Source organism: Eurosta solidaginis, chromosome 5 (assembly GCF_040869045.1).
Source record: "Eurosta solidaginis isolate ZX-2024a chromosome 5, ASM4086904v1, whole genome shotgun sequence".
In the NCBI taxonomy this organism is placed as follows: Eukaryota; Metazoa; Arthropoda; class Insecta; order Diptera; family Tephritidae; genus Eurosta; species Eurosta solidaginis.
The window spans coordinates 212,296,646-212,316,660 of NC_090323.1; the positions used below are offsets into that span (position 1 = coordinate 212,296,646).

Here is a 20,015-nt window from a genome sequence, read left to right on the forward strand (position 1 = left end):
CATTTTTCATTATTCAATATTGGAGTTATTTATTCAACTGTTTAGTGATTCGAACTTAGTAGAAAATTGCAAATAAGGGGAATTGCAAGTAAATTCGTTACAATATAAACATACCTGGGCAACTACCGCCGACGAGGAGAACACGGATTTGGTTTTTTCTTGACAAAAAAGTTGTATGAACCTCTTGTTTACTAACAGGTATAAGATCCCGAATTAGGCTAGGACTAAGCTAAGAGGGGAGAAACCTTAAACAATATATCTAGCAATCATTCTAGTGAATTGTCATGGAAGCTTATCGTGGAAGAGAGAGTGAAGAAGTCCTCAATGGCGCTTTATGCGTGTAAAATAGTGCTGGGTGTATGTGGACTTAGATACACAAAGTTTCTCCTTTCATTGAAAAGAGGGGACTGTAGGCTCATGATGGGTGCTCTGGATACTGCCTTCTGGCGTTACATACTTTTAAATAAGGCTAGTAAAAGCAGATGCAGGAATTTATGACTCTAGAAGGAACGTTCGCATTCGAATTGTGTTCGTGTAGTGTGTTCGCTCCTCTATGTCTCAGCTATTAGGAGTGGCGCAAATACTAGATCTAGAAGCATCAAGTAGCATAGCGTTTTTCAGTTTGGTCGTTGAGCAAGCTTCTGGTAATACTATGAACTCATTCAATCCATTTCACGTCATCACGGATCAGTATAATTGGACATGGGTGAAACTTGAGTTGGTAAGATTGCCTCCTACAACAGCTAATGACTGTCCTGGAGCTTTGTTGATAGACATTGCGAAAGCCAACCTAATAGGAAATTGGAGGCGTTTAAAATTGGAAGGCATATCTGTCGGTATTAATGGAATCCTTGGTATGAAAACTTTGTTGTTTTCAAAATTTCCCGATAAAATCATTGCTTCAATGACATTCGGCAAAAGTTTTGTGATATATGCCTTGTCCCATTACATAAGCGCGTAGGATCCAAATTATGAAGCATACTTAGTATGGACCTGGTGGCTCCAAGGAGTTAAGAAACTCGACCGGATAATGCACAGCTTTCAATTTTTCCACGACTGTGTCAATAGATTGAAAAGTTGTTCGTTTGTTTTATTTTATATAGATGTAGATAGACTGAAGTTAAAACAAGTAAGGAAGGCTAAGTTCGGGTGTAACCGAACATTACATACTCAGCTGAGAGCTTTGGACACAAAACAAGGGAAAATCACCATTTAGCAAAATACACCTAGGGTAACCCTGGAATGTGTTTGTATGACATGTGTATCAAATGAAAGGTGTTAATGAGTATTTAAAACGTAGTGGGCCTTAGTTCTATAGGTGGACGCCTTTTCGAGATATCGCAATAAGGGTGGACCAGGGGTGACTCTAGAATGTGTTTGTTCGTTATGGGTATCAAATTAAAAGTATTAATGAGGGTTTTAAAAGGGAGTAGCCCTTACTTGTATATGTGAAGGCGTTTTCGAGATATCGACCAAAATGTGGACCAGGGTGACCCAGAACATCTTCTGTCGGGTACCGCTAATTTATTTATATATGTCATACCACGAACAGTATTCCTGCCAAGATTCCAAGGGATTTTGATTTTGCCCTGCAGAACTTTTTCATTTTCTTCTGCTTAATATGGTAGGTGTCACACCCATTTTACAAAGTTTTTTCTAAAGTTATATTTTGCGCCAATAAACGAATCCACACACACCCATTTTACAAAGTTTTTTCTAAAGTAATATTTTGCGTCAATAAACCAATCCAATTACCATGTTTCATCTCTTTTTCATATTTGGTACAGAATTATGGTTTTTTTTAAATTTTTCGTAATTTTCGATATCGGAAAAGTGGGCGTGATCATGGTCGGATTTCGGCCATATTTTATACCAAGATAAAGTGACTTCAGGTAAGTACGTGAACTAAGTTTAGTTAAGATATATCGTTTTTTGCGCAAGTTATCGTGTTAACGGCCGAGCGGAAGGACAGACGGCCGACTGTGTATAAAAACTTGGCGTGGCTTCAACCGATTTCCCCCATTTTCACAGAAAACAGTTACCGTCATAGAATCTATGTCCGTACCAAATTTCACAAGGATTCGTAAGTTTTTGTTCGACTTATGGCATTAAAAGTATTCCAGACGAATTAAATGAAAAAGGGCGGAGTTACGCCCATTTTGAAATTTTCCTTTATCTTTGTATTTTGTTGTACCATATCATTACTGGAGTCGGATGTTGACATAATTTACTTTTATACTGTAAAGATATTAAATTTTTTGTTAAAATTTGATTAAAAAAATTTTTTTTTTTAAATATGGGCGTGTTCGTCATCCGATTTCGCTAATTTTTATTTAGCACACATATAGTAATAGGAGTAACGTGCCTACCAAATTTCATCATGATATCTTCAACGACTGCCAAATTACAGCTTGCAAAACTTTTAAATTACCTTCTTTTAAAAGTGGGCGGTGCCACGCCCATTGTCCAAAATTTTTCTAATTTTCTTTTTTGCGTCATAAGGTCAACGCACCTACCAAGTTTCATCGCTTTAGCCTTCTTTGCTAAAGAATTATCGCACTTTTTCGGGGTGGGCGTGGTTATAGTCCGATTTCGTTCATTTTAAATAGCGATCTGATATGAGCACCCAGGAACCTACATACAAAATTCAATCATCATGATACCTCAAAATGTACTCAAGTTATCGTGTTTACAGACGGACGGACAGACGGACGGACGGACATGGCTAAATGAATTTCTTTTTTCACCCAGATCATTTTGATATATAGAAGTCTATATTTATCTCGATTAGTTTATGCCGTTACGGATCACCGTTATGCGAACAAAGTTAATATACTTTGTGAGCTCTGCTCAGCTGAGTATAAAAAATTTTTAACGGCGGCAGATTACTAAACGTCCAAAGGGAATAACAGTCCAACTGAAATCTGTAGTCAAACTTTAGCTGTTAAAATAACCTAAGTTTGTACGGCAGCCATAGTGCTGAAAAATCCCATTTGTAGGGAAGGTGCTACGCCGTCTTGTACCCAATTCCACATTTTACAGGAGGTTTTAGGACTTAACGACATGTAGCTTCTAAAAAATTTTCATTATCCTACCATTACTTCATCCAGAGATATACAGTATGATATAATCCATTTGTATGGGAGGTGCCACACCCCCTTCTCCCTCACCCCAAATTTTCTTGCTGGTGTTAGGGATGGATCTCATATAACTCCTTACTGAATTTCAATTTTCTAGCATGAATACCTTCAGAGTTATGCAGTACCAAAGATTCCATTTGTATGGGAGGTGCCACACCCCTTTTATATATCGAAATTATTTCTAGCCTACAACCATCCTTGGAGGGTTTATAGTGGGTGGTGTAAATTTGATTGTGATCGGTCGATCCGGTTAGGACGCAACTCGATCTATGCCTACACACATACATAATTGAAATTTGATATTGTGACGAATATTAGCATCACTAATCTGTTAGTAAATAATCACTCTTATGTACATGTAGACATTAAATATCTTATAATATATTTTACATGGAAGTTCGGAGATCTAATTGTCTTAATTTTGCACCTCTCGTTAGAGGACTTGAAGAGTTTAATTGGATATCTAGAAGTCTGGATCTGGACTTTGCGATGTCAAAACCTTTGTTTAAGTTACTGATTGAGTCATACTACTGAGCAAATCCAGCTATTCCTTAACTCATTGTTAATTAGTTTTAAGTTAATTTATGGTAGTATTGTAAATCTAGTCAGTAAGGTCTTTTGCCATTGACTTAATTAAGTTATGAATATGAATATGAATAATAGGCTAGCAGCACTTATGTAGAAGGCGACGAAGAGCTATCTCACACACACAGATGTGGTCATCAGCCGAAGTAGTTACTCATACGTACACACGCATATGTCTATAAACTACAAATATGCATGTACTTATATAACTAATTACCAAGCAGCAGATACAAGAGTTCCAGAAGGTGAAACGTCTAGACCTTTGGAGAAATATACGGACGAAGCAACCGAGAGTATAGAAGCAGCGCAAGCTGAACAATCAGTAATCAGTTTGATTTAAACACGCTATCAGTTGCGAAGTGAAGTATAATTGTAAGTATAGTTGTACTACTCCCAAAGTAGTCTAAGAAAGACCATGTTGCAATACATAATATTGAAGTGATTTATTCAACAGTTTAGCGATTCGAACGTTAGAAGAAAGTTTCAAATAAGCGGAATTTTCCTAAAATCGTTATAATATATATAGAAGAAGAAAATATATAATTTGGCTGGTATATTCTAATATTTACTTACCACTTCGCTAATATCATTAACAATTTCAGAATCTGGCACCGAAAATAAATCACCAGCACGAGATAGATCACGTTTGGATAGAACTTTTGTAAAGAGTTCGTGCATTTTTTTGCTTTATTGTATGTGTTTTTTCTTAATTCCTTTTGGTGTTGTTGTGGTTGTTTCTTTGCAGAAATTTGTGTGTTTTATTAAGTAAAAGTGATCACATTGCTTTTCGTAGAATGTCTGGTCTTTTAAGTATTTATATCTGTATGTAAAGTCTGCTTCCGAATTTCACTACCAACAAACAAACACACACACATATCCACTTTGTTATATCAATCTATGGAACATTGTTAGGCAGCGATCACCGAAACTGCGACGATGCACACATTTAGCACTCTTTAAACGCCTCTGCGCGCGCTGTTTCTACAATGAAAAAAAGTAAAAAGAAAAAGTATTGTATGATTATATTTAGAAGAAATTTTATTTGTTTTATTTTTAATGCTTCACAGACTGATATTACATTTCAATGCTCTGTAGTGATTTATTTTATGCGAATACACTGCTTTGTACTTCTTTCACGATCTCTCCAAACTTCCAATGACTTTCACACAGTTCAAAGCCAATTAAAGTTTTGTGTCATTACTTTTATTTGTTCTTTCTTCAATTGCGCTTTGCAATTTCACGGTTCTTCAGCAGCCACTTGCAATTGTTGAAATGTTTGCATTAAAATTGTAAGAAACTCATATAACTTCTTCCCTTTTCAGGTGAATGCGGTGCTGCCGTTAGCACAACACCCACCCCATGTCTCTTATCCAGGGTCGGATTAATCCTCAACGGAGCCCTACGCAACCATCAAATTGGGGGCCCTTTTTTCACGTCCGTTCCCTTCTTGTTTCGATTAAAACATACAAACTTATATCTTTCATAAAAATTTTATTGTTACAATGTAATAATCTCAATAAAATTACTATCTTCAATTTAACCATGTCGTTTTCTAATCAATATCAATATCGATCAATTATATCATCAACATCCATTTTGTTCAATAAATCTGGCTCAATGCAAAGTATACCTAACATCTCGAGTCGCTCTTGTCGCGTTGTAGCTATTTCAGCAGCTTTGATTCTTTTTAAATGGATAAGCTGTTATTAATAATCGCAACAACAAAACGCAGCCAGCAGCGACACTTATGTACAAGTCAACGAAGAACATTCCACAAATATCTCACGCACATACATGTAGTCATCAGCCAAATAGTTACTCACACATACACACGCATAAACTACAAATGCACATGTAGTTACTCACACATACACACGCATAAACTGCAAATATACATGTATATAGCTGGTAACCAAGCATTACTTACAACTGTTCGCGAAATTACTAGACCTTAGGAGAAATGGGTGATCGAGAAAACCGAGAGTATAAAAGCAGCGCAAGCTGAGGAATCAGTAATCAGTTTGATTTAACCACGCTTTTGTGAAGTATGCGATATTGAAGTATAATTGTACTAGTCCCAAAGTAGACTAAATAAGTTAATTATTCGACAGTTCACCGATACCAACGTTAGCAGATGTGCAAAATATCAGGAAATCCCCAAATTCGTTGTTCATTTATTTTTCATCCATCATTAATCATTCACTCATTCATCATTTTAGTTGAAATTTCCGCTTGACGGCTTCTACGCCCTCTGTTCAAAAAATAACCGAAATTTTTCAAAATAAAAACGACCAGTGTACATTTTGAGACAATTCTTTTTTATTATTCAATATACTCTCCTTTCACTTCGATACACTTCTTTGCACGGTCGTACAATTTGTCAAATGAGTCGGAAATGTACTTTTTAGGAACCTTGTCTAGTTCGTCGGTCGCCGCCTTTTGAATGCGGTAAATTGAGTATTATTTATTTGAGTAAAATTTGATTATATTTTTCTTCTTTATGTTTGTAAGAAAATTTTAGAAGTCTTTTTGGGGCCCCATAAAATCGGGGGCCCCAGGCGCCTGCCTATTCTGCCTACTTGTTAATCCGGCCCTGCTCTTAGCACACTTTGATTCGCACATACTTTGCTTAATTAAGTACCAAGTAGTCACTAATGAATGAGTGCTTGTTGTTGTCATTGTTGTTGTTGTTTATATTATTTTAACTGCATAATTGTTTGTTTATCAACAGGGTCGTGTACTGGCCAGGGGGTTAAGTACACGACATTGCCCCACTATAGCAAAAAAATTGGTTGAGTAGCAACTACCCCGAGTCCGATGTGTTTCCCCATCAAGTTACGCTGCCATCGGTTCTACTTACCTAGAGAATTGCTACATTGCAACGTTAGGGCTCCTAACTGACACCGACCTTGAATAAAAAACATAGAAGATACAAGCAAGCCGGAGCGAAGTACTTTTACCTTGATCTAGCCTAAGATGGACCTTTATTGGAAGGCTCCACATCGCTATGCTGCTGCAGGATGAGGGCCTTGTTGAGATGTACCGCATTGTCATCGTTGTCATAACTAATTGACGCTTTGACTGTCTAGCAGTAAAGTACGCTAGTCACTTCTTCGTGATAACTTATAATTGGGAGCATCAGGACAGATCAGGTCTCCCTTCATATGTTTGTCCGAATACAGTATAGTTCACCCCTTTCTCTGGGCATTAAATGTCGGGTTGAAAGTCAACGCGGAGAAGACGGATATGGTCTTGTTTACAAGGTCCCAAATTGGATCAGGCCTAAGTTAGGAGGGGTGACCCTATAGGAGAAACCTTATACAAAATATCTAGGAATCATCCTAGACAGTAAGCTGTCATGGAAGCTCAACGTGGAAGAGAGGGTGAAGAAGGCTTCAACGGCACTTTATGCATGTAAAAGAATGTTGGGGTGTACGTGAGGCTTGTCGCTCTCTCTTCCTCATTGGGTTTTTACAGCGATTGTAAGCCCTATTCTATACTATGGAGTTCTTGTTTGGTGGAAAGCCACACACAAAACAACCCAACAAAAAATTAGAGGGGGTATCCAGATTATCAATGCTTAGCATTACGGGAGCTCTGAAAACAACCCCAAAGGCTGCACTGTATGCCATACGGCACATTCCACCCGTAGACCTGGTAGCAAGGAACATAGCGTTAACAACTGCAACCAGGCTCGGTGTAGTATAGCGTCATCAATCACAAGAAGAAGAGACTACCTGATTCCCTATCTGCGCTTCAAGGGCGATCTTAAGCCATGGCGGACGAGGCGATACATGTATACACAGATGGTTCCAAAGTAGTGAAAGGAGTAGGGTCTGCGGTATCTGTGCTGATCCGGAAATAAACAGATCCTACAGGCTGCCGGATTACTGTAGCGTTTTCCAAGCGGAAATAGCAGCCGTAACCAAAGCAGTAGAAACCCTGGAAGAGAATAGCTTAAGCTGCAACCGTTTTAACTTTTATATTGACAGTGAAGCAGCAATTAGGGCAATAATCTCGCATAGCACAGCATCTAAATGCGTGTTAGAGGGTAAGCAGTCCCTGGAGAGAATCGGGACAGGGAGAAGCATACATCTATATTGGGTGCCAGGGCATATGGGAATAGATGGGAATGAAAAAGCGGATGAACTAGCTAAAAAGGGTGAATCCCTTGAAGCTTGCTCCGTAGACGTCCCAAATAGACTGGGCGAGATTAAGCGAAGGCGAGAGGTGCACATGATCGACCAAGTAGGAAAGGCATGGTTTCAAGCGCGGGGCTGTAAAGTGTCGAAGATTATGTGTAGGTCTTACAACCTTAGACTAACAAAGTTGCTTCTATCATTACAAAGAGAGGACTGTAGACTTATGACGGGTATTCTGACTGGACACTGCCTTCTGGCGTCCCATGCCTTTAAATTAGGCCTTGTCAGTTATAGATGTAGGAAGTGCGGGCTGGAGGAGGAAACGATCGAGCACGTTCTGTACTGGTGCCCTGCGCTTGCCAGGCTAAGACTCCAGCTATTAGGAGTGATACAGATGTCAGATCTAGAAGCAACAAGTCGCTCAAGTCCAAGGAAGCTGCTAGAATTTGCCAAGAGGACGGAGTTATTTTATAACATAGGTCCTGGTTTTTGATAGGGTTTGTCAGTTTGGTCGTTAAAACAAACTTCTGGTAACACTACGGACTCATTCAGTCAACCGGCTAGTTCAACCTAACCTAACCTAATCCCTTTCTCTGCTGCCGAATTCGGGTAGAAAAGCCTCTAGAAATACTTATTGAGCCGAAAAGTCTTCATCCATTTGTATCACATGACCTATGTAGATATCATACTTTGGGTTTTTTTTTGTTAATTTTCTACTCAGCCCAAAGTAGCATTCGTTGCCAAGTGTGATTCTCCATTTGTTGTTAGGCTGCGGTTTGCGCTGTTAATGCGGGTTTCCAAATAAATAAACTCCTTCACGGCTTCAAATTTTTATCTCTCAAGAGTGACGTGGCTGACGTATAAAGAGTGTTCCACTTCTTCTTTGATATTCCTGTTTCGCGATCACTGACGCCAATTAGGAGCAGCAATGGGCTTCAAGTCTTTCTTCAAGTCAGTGCCTGCCTCTCCCAACTCCCCGCTTCCAAACTGCGGTTTCGATTGAAATACTTTCACGGGCGTCCTCGTCCATTTGCATAACATGTCCTAGCCTGCGAAGCCTTTGGGATTTTATTCACTTTACTATTCTCATATCTTGGTAAAGCCCTTCGATACTCGCTGTCAGCATCACTGCCAGCACCATACATTTTCCAGAGGACTTTTCTCTCGAACACTCCAAGAGCTATATCATCTTCTCTCGACTTAGCGTGATTTTTGTTCTTTGATACAAAACTTTACTATTTTATTGCCTTTTCAGTTCAGTATATTAGCCTTGGTGAACCGAATGAGTTCGGCTGAAGGCTTGCTTCCCTGAAAGGAACTTGCCTACCCTGCTGGCTTGAGGGCCATTTATGCAAGGAAAGTTTACAGATGGCCAATAAAACTCCAAATTTTTATGTATGTTTGTTTAATGGTGTGTTCAGTCTATACTTATATTTAAGAATTCATGAGCTTAACACCGGCTTATAATAATTGAATTTCAATTATTATGTTTTCTAAGAGAAACTGAAAAGAATGAAACATTTACTGGCATATTGCTATGGAACCATTTCGAAAACCGCCAACGTAATCATCATAGGCAATTTTGTAATGTTGTCAAAGGTTTCACCTCCAAATTGTTTAAATATTTGGGTGAAAATAGAAATAACACGACATTTGGTGCCCGTTTCAGAGAAATACAGTTCTGTTGGGGTTCAACGGGTTCATAAGTGCAATACAAAGCTTTGTAACTGCACAGCTTCCTCAACCCAATTGTCAACCTCACCTACGCAAGGGGAATCCTGTTACAAATATGAATGTATCATACATATGTTCAGCAGGCGAGGCTCTGGCGACCCGCAGTTCCTCATGGCACTCGGTGGTGGGGGCGGGATGGTCTAGAATGTTTAATTTGGTCATAATAATCGTTCCCGAAATGGTCGGGCTAGTACCTTTATGGTGCTTTGTTACCGGAACGTACCGGATCTGTATCTGGAAAAGGACCATCAACATCGATAACACTCCCCAAAACCTTCGGGGAGTGCCTTTATCGTTAATACAAAAACAGCAGCAACAAAAATTCTTGTTATACAAGTGAGTTTAATCTGACAATTCTTTCTATTCAGAAGAAATTTACTTGTATTATAAGACTTGTATGGTTTGTGAAAGGAGCGCCTGGACGCACAAAGCGACACCTGTTTTGATTAGACCTTGTAAACCTCATCCAAAGCGTTTCTTCCGAGAGTGGGACTCGAACTCGCACATGTGCGATGAATGATCGGTTAACAAACAGACTCGACCAAAGTAACATCTTGTTGTTGTACAAATTTTTCCCAATTACTTTATGCTGTATATATATAAACTATGCATTGTTGTTGGCAAATTCCCTAACTTCTGCTAAGTCCACTTGACAAGTACCCATCCGAGAAGGTTTCTTGTATATAGATATGACCCATGTTCGAGATCATTATAATCATCAAGATCACTATAATCCCAAACTAATCGAGGCTATCGAGACAGAGGTCAGACATACCCAGACTGATCTTGATCACAACACCGTAGTGGTAAGGGCCTTAATTACAGATTACCGGTCCGAAAGAATGTTCAATTCTCCAGCCACATTATCACTGCATCGTATCTCATTTATCACATAATTAAATGCTACGACCTTAGTTGGAAGACACTTAAGTAATCGTAAGTTGAGGCTTCCATCAAGCTCCTGGCAGAACAACTCTGTATTGGTGAATTTGCTTACCAGTTGATTAATTGAAAACGAAAAATTTAACTGGGTTAAAAGCCGATGCGCACATTTTCAAAAGAACGTAAAACGAGTCTACTTAACTCTAAAAGTTTCGGAAGTTGTTCGCGGTTCGTACCCGAAAAAATGGCACATTTTTATTTTTATTTTTTTATCCCTAATATTAAAATTGAGCTTACACCAGGAAGCGGCTCAAATATTAGCTTAAACCGACTCAACATACCAATGGAATCTTGCGAGAATGACTTACAGGTACTTCTTAAGTGTTCGGTAAGTTGGTGCACCGACCTGGCTCTGCACAAACTTAGTTAAAGTTGGGTTCCTTCCTGGGTCTATTGTTAGGACATTCTTATGAAAGCTATGGCAATGGTGATGAAAACCTGCTCATTTCAGTGTCATCACGTAAGGAATCGCTGAAAAGAGAAAAAGAGTGGTTGGACGGTATCACATCAATAGAGGAATTCAATAGTATCTCTAATAAGACTCCTACAATAAAACCTCTGTACAACTTATGTGCAGCATCAATTTTTTGATCTTAAGGAAATGCTTTTGTATGACATTTTTTAAGGGCGTTAAATATGCGCGCTCGAGAACACTGGGTCGCTGTGCTAAATGAGACGTTATATGCTCCGTTTAAATGGAGTTGATGTGGGACACGGTTCTATAAACATAACAACTACCAGTCCGTAGTTTGATCGTGCCAGGGTTTACCATATATGTATGACCCATACATGAAGACGCTATCGTAGCTAGTAGAAAGTAACCCACATCTATCCGCATAGAGTACATCTAATCTAGCAAATGCTAGACTAAGGCTGTTTATTGTAAGGTTGCCATGTCTTTTCTTTCCGTTTTATAACCCTGCTCCTTCCTACGTCGAATTTTGTCTATGTCCCTGATCGTATGCATTTCAGTTTCATCTATTTCTAATTTATTTCGTTTTTTTTATTGTAGGCGCAGTAAATGGTTTTTGTTTCTTTTTACTTCAACGTTTGCACATTTTTCGCATGGGCAATGAAATTCTTGTGCAAATAGAAATGGGGATTCCCTACAGCTGATACATGCTGAAAAGTTAATTCATTAGTATTTTTTTTTTGAAGTTAATAAAAAGTGTGTTTTTGTTATGAGATTGAATTTCTATACTTAATTGATATGGCACTGCACTGATTGTTTCCAATTCATGACTGCTGTTGTAATTGTGAAAGGTATGTGATGTAGCACCAGCAGTTGAAACAATTTAAATATTTTATCAGTCTTTTCTTCAATGTGTGGTGTTAGGTTAGGTTGAATTGACTGGTTAATAAAGACCTCATATAGAATGAATGTGTCCATAGTGTTACCAAACGGAAGAACCCCAATTAGGTGCCAGGACATATGTATTAACATGCCAACCTAATAAAACCGCACTGAGTTTTTTTAGCGCACGCAAACAACCGGCGTTTTTTGCCCTAACCCAAAAAAGCATACGTTGCGACAATGTGAAGCTTGTGTGCAAACGTCAAATCTAAATGCCACGCAGAACAAAAATTGGAAATCGAGTTAGGTTTTCACGCAGCAAATTCAATTTGGCTTGCTCTCATACAAGTTATATGTGCATGAGACATTTTTGACAGAAAATGACTTGCGTGCTTTTATATTAGGTTGGCATGTAAATTAATTAATTACATAAATTAAATTAAACGAGACGGACCCGTGCGCATCTTGCGCAACCATTATAAAAGTCCCTTATCAAATATCAACAGAAACCAGCTGTTCTATCAATCAATTAAAAGCTTGCACTGCCATCTAGCGTATGGTAGGAACTGCTGGCATTGCAGTGCAAATATTCACAATAGTGCCATAGTAAAAATACATTTCTTTGTGTGCTCACAATCGTTTATTTTTAACAAATTATTTTAATAAAATATAGCTAAACAAAAGCACTACGACCAAAATTGCCCAAAGCTCGCTAATAGCCCGAATATCCATCTTTAAAACAAAACTTTATTTATTGATTTAGATTCCAAATAAGAGTGAAAAAGCGACCCTTACATAGAAACAGGTAGGTAGGTAGGTGAAATGGCTGCAACCCTGGTCGCCCAAGTAGCTATTTAAAGCCGTTTTGATGCCATGTAGCTCGTCCAAAAACCTACGGACATAAAAACAGCAATTAGAAATAATATATATGATAGCTGGAGCCTTGACATGGCGCGCGCAGGACACGAACACAGAACGTGCTCAACAGTTTCTTCCTGCAGCTTACACTTCCTGCACTTGCTGTTACTGACGAGACCTAACTTATAAGCATGTGACGCCAGGAGGCAGTGTCCAGTCAGTATGCCCATTTTGAGCGTTAATTCTTCTTTCTTCAGAGATATGAGCGGCTTTGAGCACATGATCTTAGAAATTATGCAGCCCCGCGCTTTTTTCCACGCATTTCCTGCTTGATGGATCATATGCAACTCCTGTCTCCTTTCGATTTATCCCAATCCGACGTCTATCGTCGGTACAGCGAGTGTTGCACCCTCCTTTGCCAACTCATCGGCATTTTGTTGTTGTTGTTGTAGCGATAAGGACACTGGCCGAAGGTCTTGGGGAGTGTTATCGATGTTGATGGTCCTTCGCCGGATGCAGATCCGGTACGTTCCGGTACCAAGCCCGACCATCTCGCGAACGATTTGTTATGACCACATGCGACCTTCTAGGCCATACCGCCCTCCCACTGCCTAGATACATGAGGAGTTCGGGGTCGCCAGAGCCTCGGTTGTTAATGTAACTGGATTCGCCACGGATAGGTGAGGTTGACAATTGGGTTTGGAGAAGCTATATATTGCGCTGGCAACCTGAAAGGGTTGCGCTATACAACCCCTTGAATCTATTTTGTATTTTAGTCGCCTCTTACGACAGGTATACCTACCGTGGGTATATTCTAACCCCCTAAAACGCTGGGGGTCTTTTCGTTACCTTCTATTATTTTATGACCGGGAACCCAGTAAAGATGTATAGTCCGGCCTAAGCGAAGTTTCTCCAATGCCTATTTGCATTCCAGAACACTTCTTGATGAAATACAGTGTGAGAATATTGCCTTAATCGCAGCCAGACTATCAATGTATATATTGACTTGGACTGCAGCTTAGGCACGCTTCCTCCAGAATTTCTGCTGCTTTTTTCTTCACTGTTATAATTTCTGCCTGAAAAACGCTGCAGTAATCTGGCAGCCTGTGGGATCTAGTTATTTCTGGGTCGAAACAGTAAACAGCAGACCCAACCCCTTCCATTCATTTGGAACCCATCCGTATACACGTGTATAGTATGTTCTGCCATTTCTGCACCCCGGCACCAACCATCCGGCTCAATTGTGGCCCCAATATCTCTTTCGAATTTGCGGTATGCTGCTCCTAAAGTTTGCACAGAAATTGGCACAACCAAACGGCATCTACTAACACCGAATGGGTTTTCTGAGAAGTTTTTCAAAGTAGAAATACAATCGTTGGTATTGCCCATGCTGAGGGAGCAAACATTTTCTAAAGCATTTTTGATGTTAGCTGTCCCGTCACTTCAACTTGTAAGCTTCGGTATTATATGCCAGCTCTATATCATGGTAGCCGCGCGGCGAATAATGATCTATCATAAGAAATATTTGCTACATCGCTATTTTTTCTTTAATTGGATAAAAAAAAAAAACAAGTTTTCTTAGTTTCCTTTCTCAACCCCCTGCGTGTAAGGAGTTAGAATATGCCCACGCTAGGTATACCGTTCGTTGAGTGGTCATAACTCGAAAGCGAGCAATGCATGCACGTACGGCGCTTGCCCAACCCTATAATGGTCGGAAAAAATGGGATTGGTTTGATTGGGGCTAATACTGCAGGGAATAAATATTTCAATTCGCTGTGACCGAAAGCTTGTAATCAAAGTCCTTAATTGTGATGCAGGTTATCCTGGTGCATTAAAATTGTTTAACTGTATCATTTATCTGTGTCGGCTGCCCCAAGCGTAGGAACTGATGCAGCGATTTAATATGCTTATTAGAATAGAATGGTAATGGAACGCAAGGTGGAGTTGTCTTTCAACCGCATGCCATTATCCATAAAACGATAGGTTTGAAAGACTGTACCAGGATTGTGTGTCTACCAAAATTTAATGTAATATATTTACGCCTTTTGATTTACGGCTTATCAAACTTCCAAGTTTTCTTCTTCTAAATGTGGGTGGTGCCACGCCCATATTTCATAATTTTTTGAAATTTATATTTTGCGTGGTTTTTTGTGCATTGGTTTTACAAATTCATCATTTCTCATTTTTCAAAATTTTCGATATCGAAAAATTGGACGTGGCTATCGTCCCATATCGCTTAATTTCAATACCAATCTTTATTCTTTTCTGGGTCCAGATAAGCCGGTATTCGGTGAAAATATCTCAAGTTATCGTTTTAATGGACGGACACACGGGCAGAAGTACAGACGAACGGGTGGATATGGCTTTATCAATTTCTTTTACGATACCAAGATAAGGCCTTTTTATTGTACACTAGATTATAAGCTGATTTGGTACCAATGAATCGGCTATGAAGTGTTTGAGCAGGGAACATGGAACATATAGTTGATACACTGATCATGAAATTAGCTCCGTGTGTTTGACACCGTAAGGTGGAGCCATCGAGCATATTTATTAATTTTCGCTCTCACCTACCCTAAAAAATTAGAAGGGGTATGCAAGCCGAGGCGAAACACGTATACACCGATGGCTCCAAAGTATGTGAAGAAGTAGGGTCTATAAACAGATCACTCAAACTGCCAGAGAACTGTACTGTATTTCAGGCGGAAGTAGTACCCATAACGTAAAAATACCTATCTTCCTATGATCCGCCACTGTTGAAACAGCCAGCTTCCTTGGACTCCCTTTAGAAGACTTTGATAACAATTTATGAGCGGTCGTGCCCATTGAATGGGGCGAAGCACTGTTAATACAACAACTAGAAGAAAAAAGATTAAACCGCAGCCGCGTCAAATTTTATATTGATAGCCAAGCAGCAATTAAAACAATAATCGCGCATAGCACATCATTTTACAATGTGTTAGAGTTTAAGCAAGTAAGAATCGGGATAGGAAAAAACATACATCTAAGCGTGGGTCTGTTAAGTGTCGATAATTATGTGCTAAGACCTGCAGACTAGCCTTAAGCTAACTAGCTTACTCTTATCTTTAAAAAGAGAGGACTGAAGGCCCATGGCGGGTACCATGACTGGACTTCTGGCATCACATGCTTTTAAAATGGGCCTAGTTAGTAATAGCAGATGGAGGAAGAAACGATCGAGAACATTTTGTGCTCGTTCGCTATGCTCGCCAGGCTAAAGCTGTTAGCAGTGACACAAATATCAGATCTAGAAAAATGAACTCGCATCGGTCATAGAAAGCTTCGAGTATTTGGTAAGAGAAGTTATTTTATTACAGAAGTCCTGGTTTTGGATGAGGTTTTTGCAGTTTGGTTGGTAAACAGAATTCTGCTAACACTACCCTGCAAAAATCGCGAGTACTCCATGCATGCATGTATGGAGTACTCGCTATGGACCAACTGAGTACTCCAAAATTAACCACAATTCATACAAAAAATATGGTCCAATTAACATTGCGATGTCCTAGGACTGGACCATATACTCCATCTCCGCATTACATCAGGGTAATCCATGGAGTACCCACAGTCCAATAAACATCGTGTAGTGATTACAATCGTTAAAAACGAGCAATGATCGGCTTACAACGTGTTCGTGTAGAAACAAGAGTTGGTCCATTGCTGCATTACAGAGGAGTATAATGGTAAGTACTCCAGTGGACCACACGATCCAACGATTTTTGCAGGGTATGTTTCAGTCCATGTGAGGCCCTTACGGAGCGACCAGTTGAACCTAACCAAACTTTCCTTTCTTACTGCGTAGTAATAGCATTTGCGAACACTTTCTGATCACCTTTGATATCGCTTTAAAGAAAAGTAGAATTAATAGCCTATAATAAAACACTCCTACAGCTTTTCATACTTAAAATGCGCCAGTATAACTTTATTTAACCAAGTCAACTTTCTTTTTTTTTTTTCAGTGTACAAAAACTTGCCTTAGATTTACGAAATACTTTGCGAGATTAGCACACAATACACATAGTCGTGGATTAAAATGCTTGACGTTGGTAAGTGGATGTACTAAATGAAAAAAATCAAAGAATTTTGCAAGTGCAGAAAATTTTTAAATTTGTTGGTATGCAAAGGGCGGTGCAAAATAAAAGTTACATGGGTTTAGGTCAGCAAATGGTAATTTGAGGCCAACTCTTAATTTGTTTACCATACACACTCTAACAGGTGGAACTTTACATTTTGTATTTGAATGGCAGATGGTGTGTTATGGAATATTTACCGGTCAAAGTTTCTTTTGAGGATATACAAAGTCATACATCGCAATATGAATAAGTGGCATGGAAAGTTGTTTTGACAATATCCACCACACATGTTGAATATTTCTTTAAGCTAAGCAAGTTTGACATGATATACAAACATATGTGTGTATATATGTGGTGTTTTATTGCATATAAAATTGTATAACATCCGCCTAATCGGTGTAAACCAGTAATGCAACGCGTTTTCGAGTTCATATACATCAACAAAATGCATTTCAATTTATTAATGCCAACTAAAGGCATTTGTGAAGTAAAACTACCGGTAAGAAAAATTTAACACGTTTGTATATACGAGGGACGTATGAAAAATTCAGGACCTTAAAAAGCGATTTGCAGTAGATTTACATGCAGTGCTACAAGTTTTGCTGCTGCTGTTTCGGATTGGAGTAAAGAGGAGAGAAGAGGAGAGGAGAGGAGGGTAGGGGAGGGGTGAAGAGAGGATTGGAGAGGAAAGGGGAGGGGAGGAGAGGAGTGGAGTGGAGTGGAGCGGAGAGGTGAGGAGAGGAGAGGAGAGGAGAGGAGAGGAGAGGAGAGGAGAGGAGAGGAGAGGAGAGGAGACGAGAGGAGAGGAGAGGAGAGGAGAGGAGAGGAGAGGAGAGGAGAGGAGAGGAGAGGAGAGGAGAGGAGAGGAGAGGAGAGGAGAGGAGAGGAGAGGAGAGGAGAGGAGAGGAGAGGAGAGGAGAGGAGAGGAGAGGAGAGGAGAGGAGAGGAGAGGAGAGGAGAGGAGAGGAGAGGAGAGGAGAGGAGGGAGAGGAGAGGAGAGGAGGGGAGAGAAAAGAAAAGAAAGAAACGAAAGAAAGGCAAGGAAATGAAAGAAAGCAAAAAGGAGAAATAGAAACGGAACGATAAAGGAAGGCGTGCTATCAATTTCTTATTGACGAGTTATCTGTGTGCTCTAGCAATTTCCGAGAAGGTATAGACGAGTTATCGTTTTGTTATCGAAGTGATATCGAAAAGTTATCGCTTGACTTTCGGAGTGTTTGTTATCGAAAAATTATCGGTTTATAATCCAAAAGTTATCAATTTATTATCGAACAGTTATCAATATTTTACCAAAAACTTATTGATTTGTTATCTAAATGGATATTTTATCGAACAGTTGTAAAGTTATCATCGAAAATTAGTCGATGTTTTGTTGAAAAGTTATTGATTTGTTGCTATAAAATTATTGGTTTGTTATCGAAGAGTTATCGCTTTTTATCAAAAAGGTTTCGATTGTTTATCGAAACGTCAGTGGCATGTTATCAAAAAGTTATCGATTCCCTGTCGAAGTGTTATCAATTTGTTGCAGGCGTGTTACTGATTTGTAACTACGACTCATTGGTTATTGGATCTAAAGTCGATGACAATTTGTTACCGATAACATCCCGTCTAAGTTCTTTACAAAAAGGCCGACATGTTGCTTGTTGCGATGTTGCTTTACCCAGGATCTTCGGTGTGATAGGCGGAGCACGCTACCAGCACACCACGGCGGCCGTCACATAATGATACGAACTATAAATATAAGACAAACGCCAACAAAAGATTAGAACGAAAATAACACTAAAGATGGCGCAATGCCGAAATCCGCTTGTCTTCAAACAAAATTTCACAAGGGATAACGGAAAATTGTTCCAATATACAGCGTACTTTTAAGGTTTATAGCTTCACAACTTCCTTAACCCAACTGTCACCTACCCGAGAGAAAACCTCTCACAAATATGAATGTATCATACACATGCATATTTGGAAAACGAGGCTCTGGCGATCCCAAGATTCTTATGGAACTAAAGCGTGAGAAAAGCCGGTTTGTCTAGAAGGTTCAATGTGGTAATGTTAAATCGGTCCCAAGATGATGGTGCTTGTTACTGGAACGTACCGGATCTGTATTCGGCAAAGGACCATTAATATCGATCACACTCCCCAAAACCATTGTTGAGTGTCTTTAGCGCTAAAATAACAATAATAACAACAAGGCAACCCTTAGAGACCAATTGCAAAGCGAGCAGTGGGGCATGCATCTGCCTTTACACTAGTATAAAGTATGAATGTTTGAGATTTAGAGTTCAATACTTAGCTCTCGAGAAGCTAGCCAATGAAGAAGTGACATTCAGAAACATGTCCTAGTAACTATCGCCGTTTGTAAACTTTGTAATTTTTCTCTAATATCAATAAAAAGTAATAACAACAATAATGAGTTTTCATACCGAGAATCGAACTGATTTCGTACTTATTAATTTCGTTTACACATTGTTTCGATTTAAAACTCCAAGCAATTTCTCGTTCTGTTTCTTTATGCCGTAAAAGTGTTTCAAAAATAATGGGTGAAAAGAGATTTTTTTCCTATGCAATCCTCTAAATCCGGTTCCCGCAGAATCCCTGAAATCATGTTAAAAGTTGCGAGGCCGCTGATCTGAAGCCACGACTACTCTTTGTTTCACTCCACAACTTACGTTAAGAACTTGATGGCCTCTCCACGGATAGAGTATCTGACATCTCTCATTATTAATGTTCTGCTGTTTCTTCAGGTTGGTTGGCACAAATAAGCAAGACCAAATGATATAGGAGCTTTGATATGATCATTTCAAAACCTCCAAACGACAGTTTGTCTATATAGGCGTTTTAGTTATATCCAACGGCTGGTACTGAAGAAATTTAGTGATGAATTTAAATTTATTTGAGTCCACCGAATGTAAGCTCAACGCCTTCGATGGCTAGTGAACGCAAAGAAAAAAGCGCTGACGTGTTTTGTTAAGAGATCCCCAAAACCGACTATTTATTGAATATGGTGCTCTGGGTTCCGGAATATTGCGTTAAGTAAAACTTTCATTTTAATAGAAGGCGATAAAAAAGACAACCAAACAGCTTGAATTGGTGTCTAATATCTTACCATCTGAGTTGCATCTAATGCAATATCGGTCACGCACTTACCGATCGTCTCTCGTATACGGCACATTTAATTATTTTGCACGTTAAATGAAAGCATACAACAAACACTGAACGATCATAACTTGTT

At 39.3% G+C, this 20,015-nt stretch overlaps 1 protein-coding gene across 5 annotated transcripts in view; it reads right to left on the reverse strand.

The window, feature by feature from the left end:
- Nucleotides 1-20,015, reverse strand: part of melt (melted) — a 109,068-nt gene that overhangs the window by 24,916 nt on the left and 64,137 nt on the right. For 4 of the 5 annotated variants that reach the window (XM_067788085.1, XM_067788089.1, XM_067788086.1 and 1 more), the window contains exon 2: nucleotides 4,299-4,706. In XM_067788085.1, the coding sequence (XP_067644186.1) occupies nucleotides 4,299-4,403 (105 nt within the window). In that variant the 5' untranslated portion in view covers nucleotides 4,404-4,706. Of the gene's footprint in view, nucleotides 1-4,298; nucleotides 4,707-4,803; nucleotides 4,940-20,015 lie in introns of those variants that run through there. The other variant, XM_067788090.1, reaches the window with a different exon arrangement.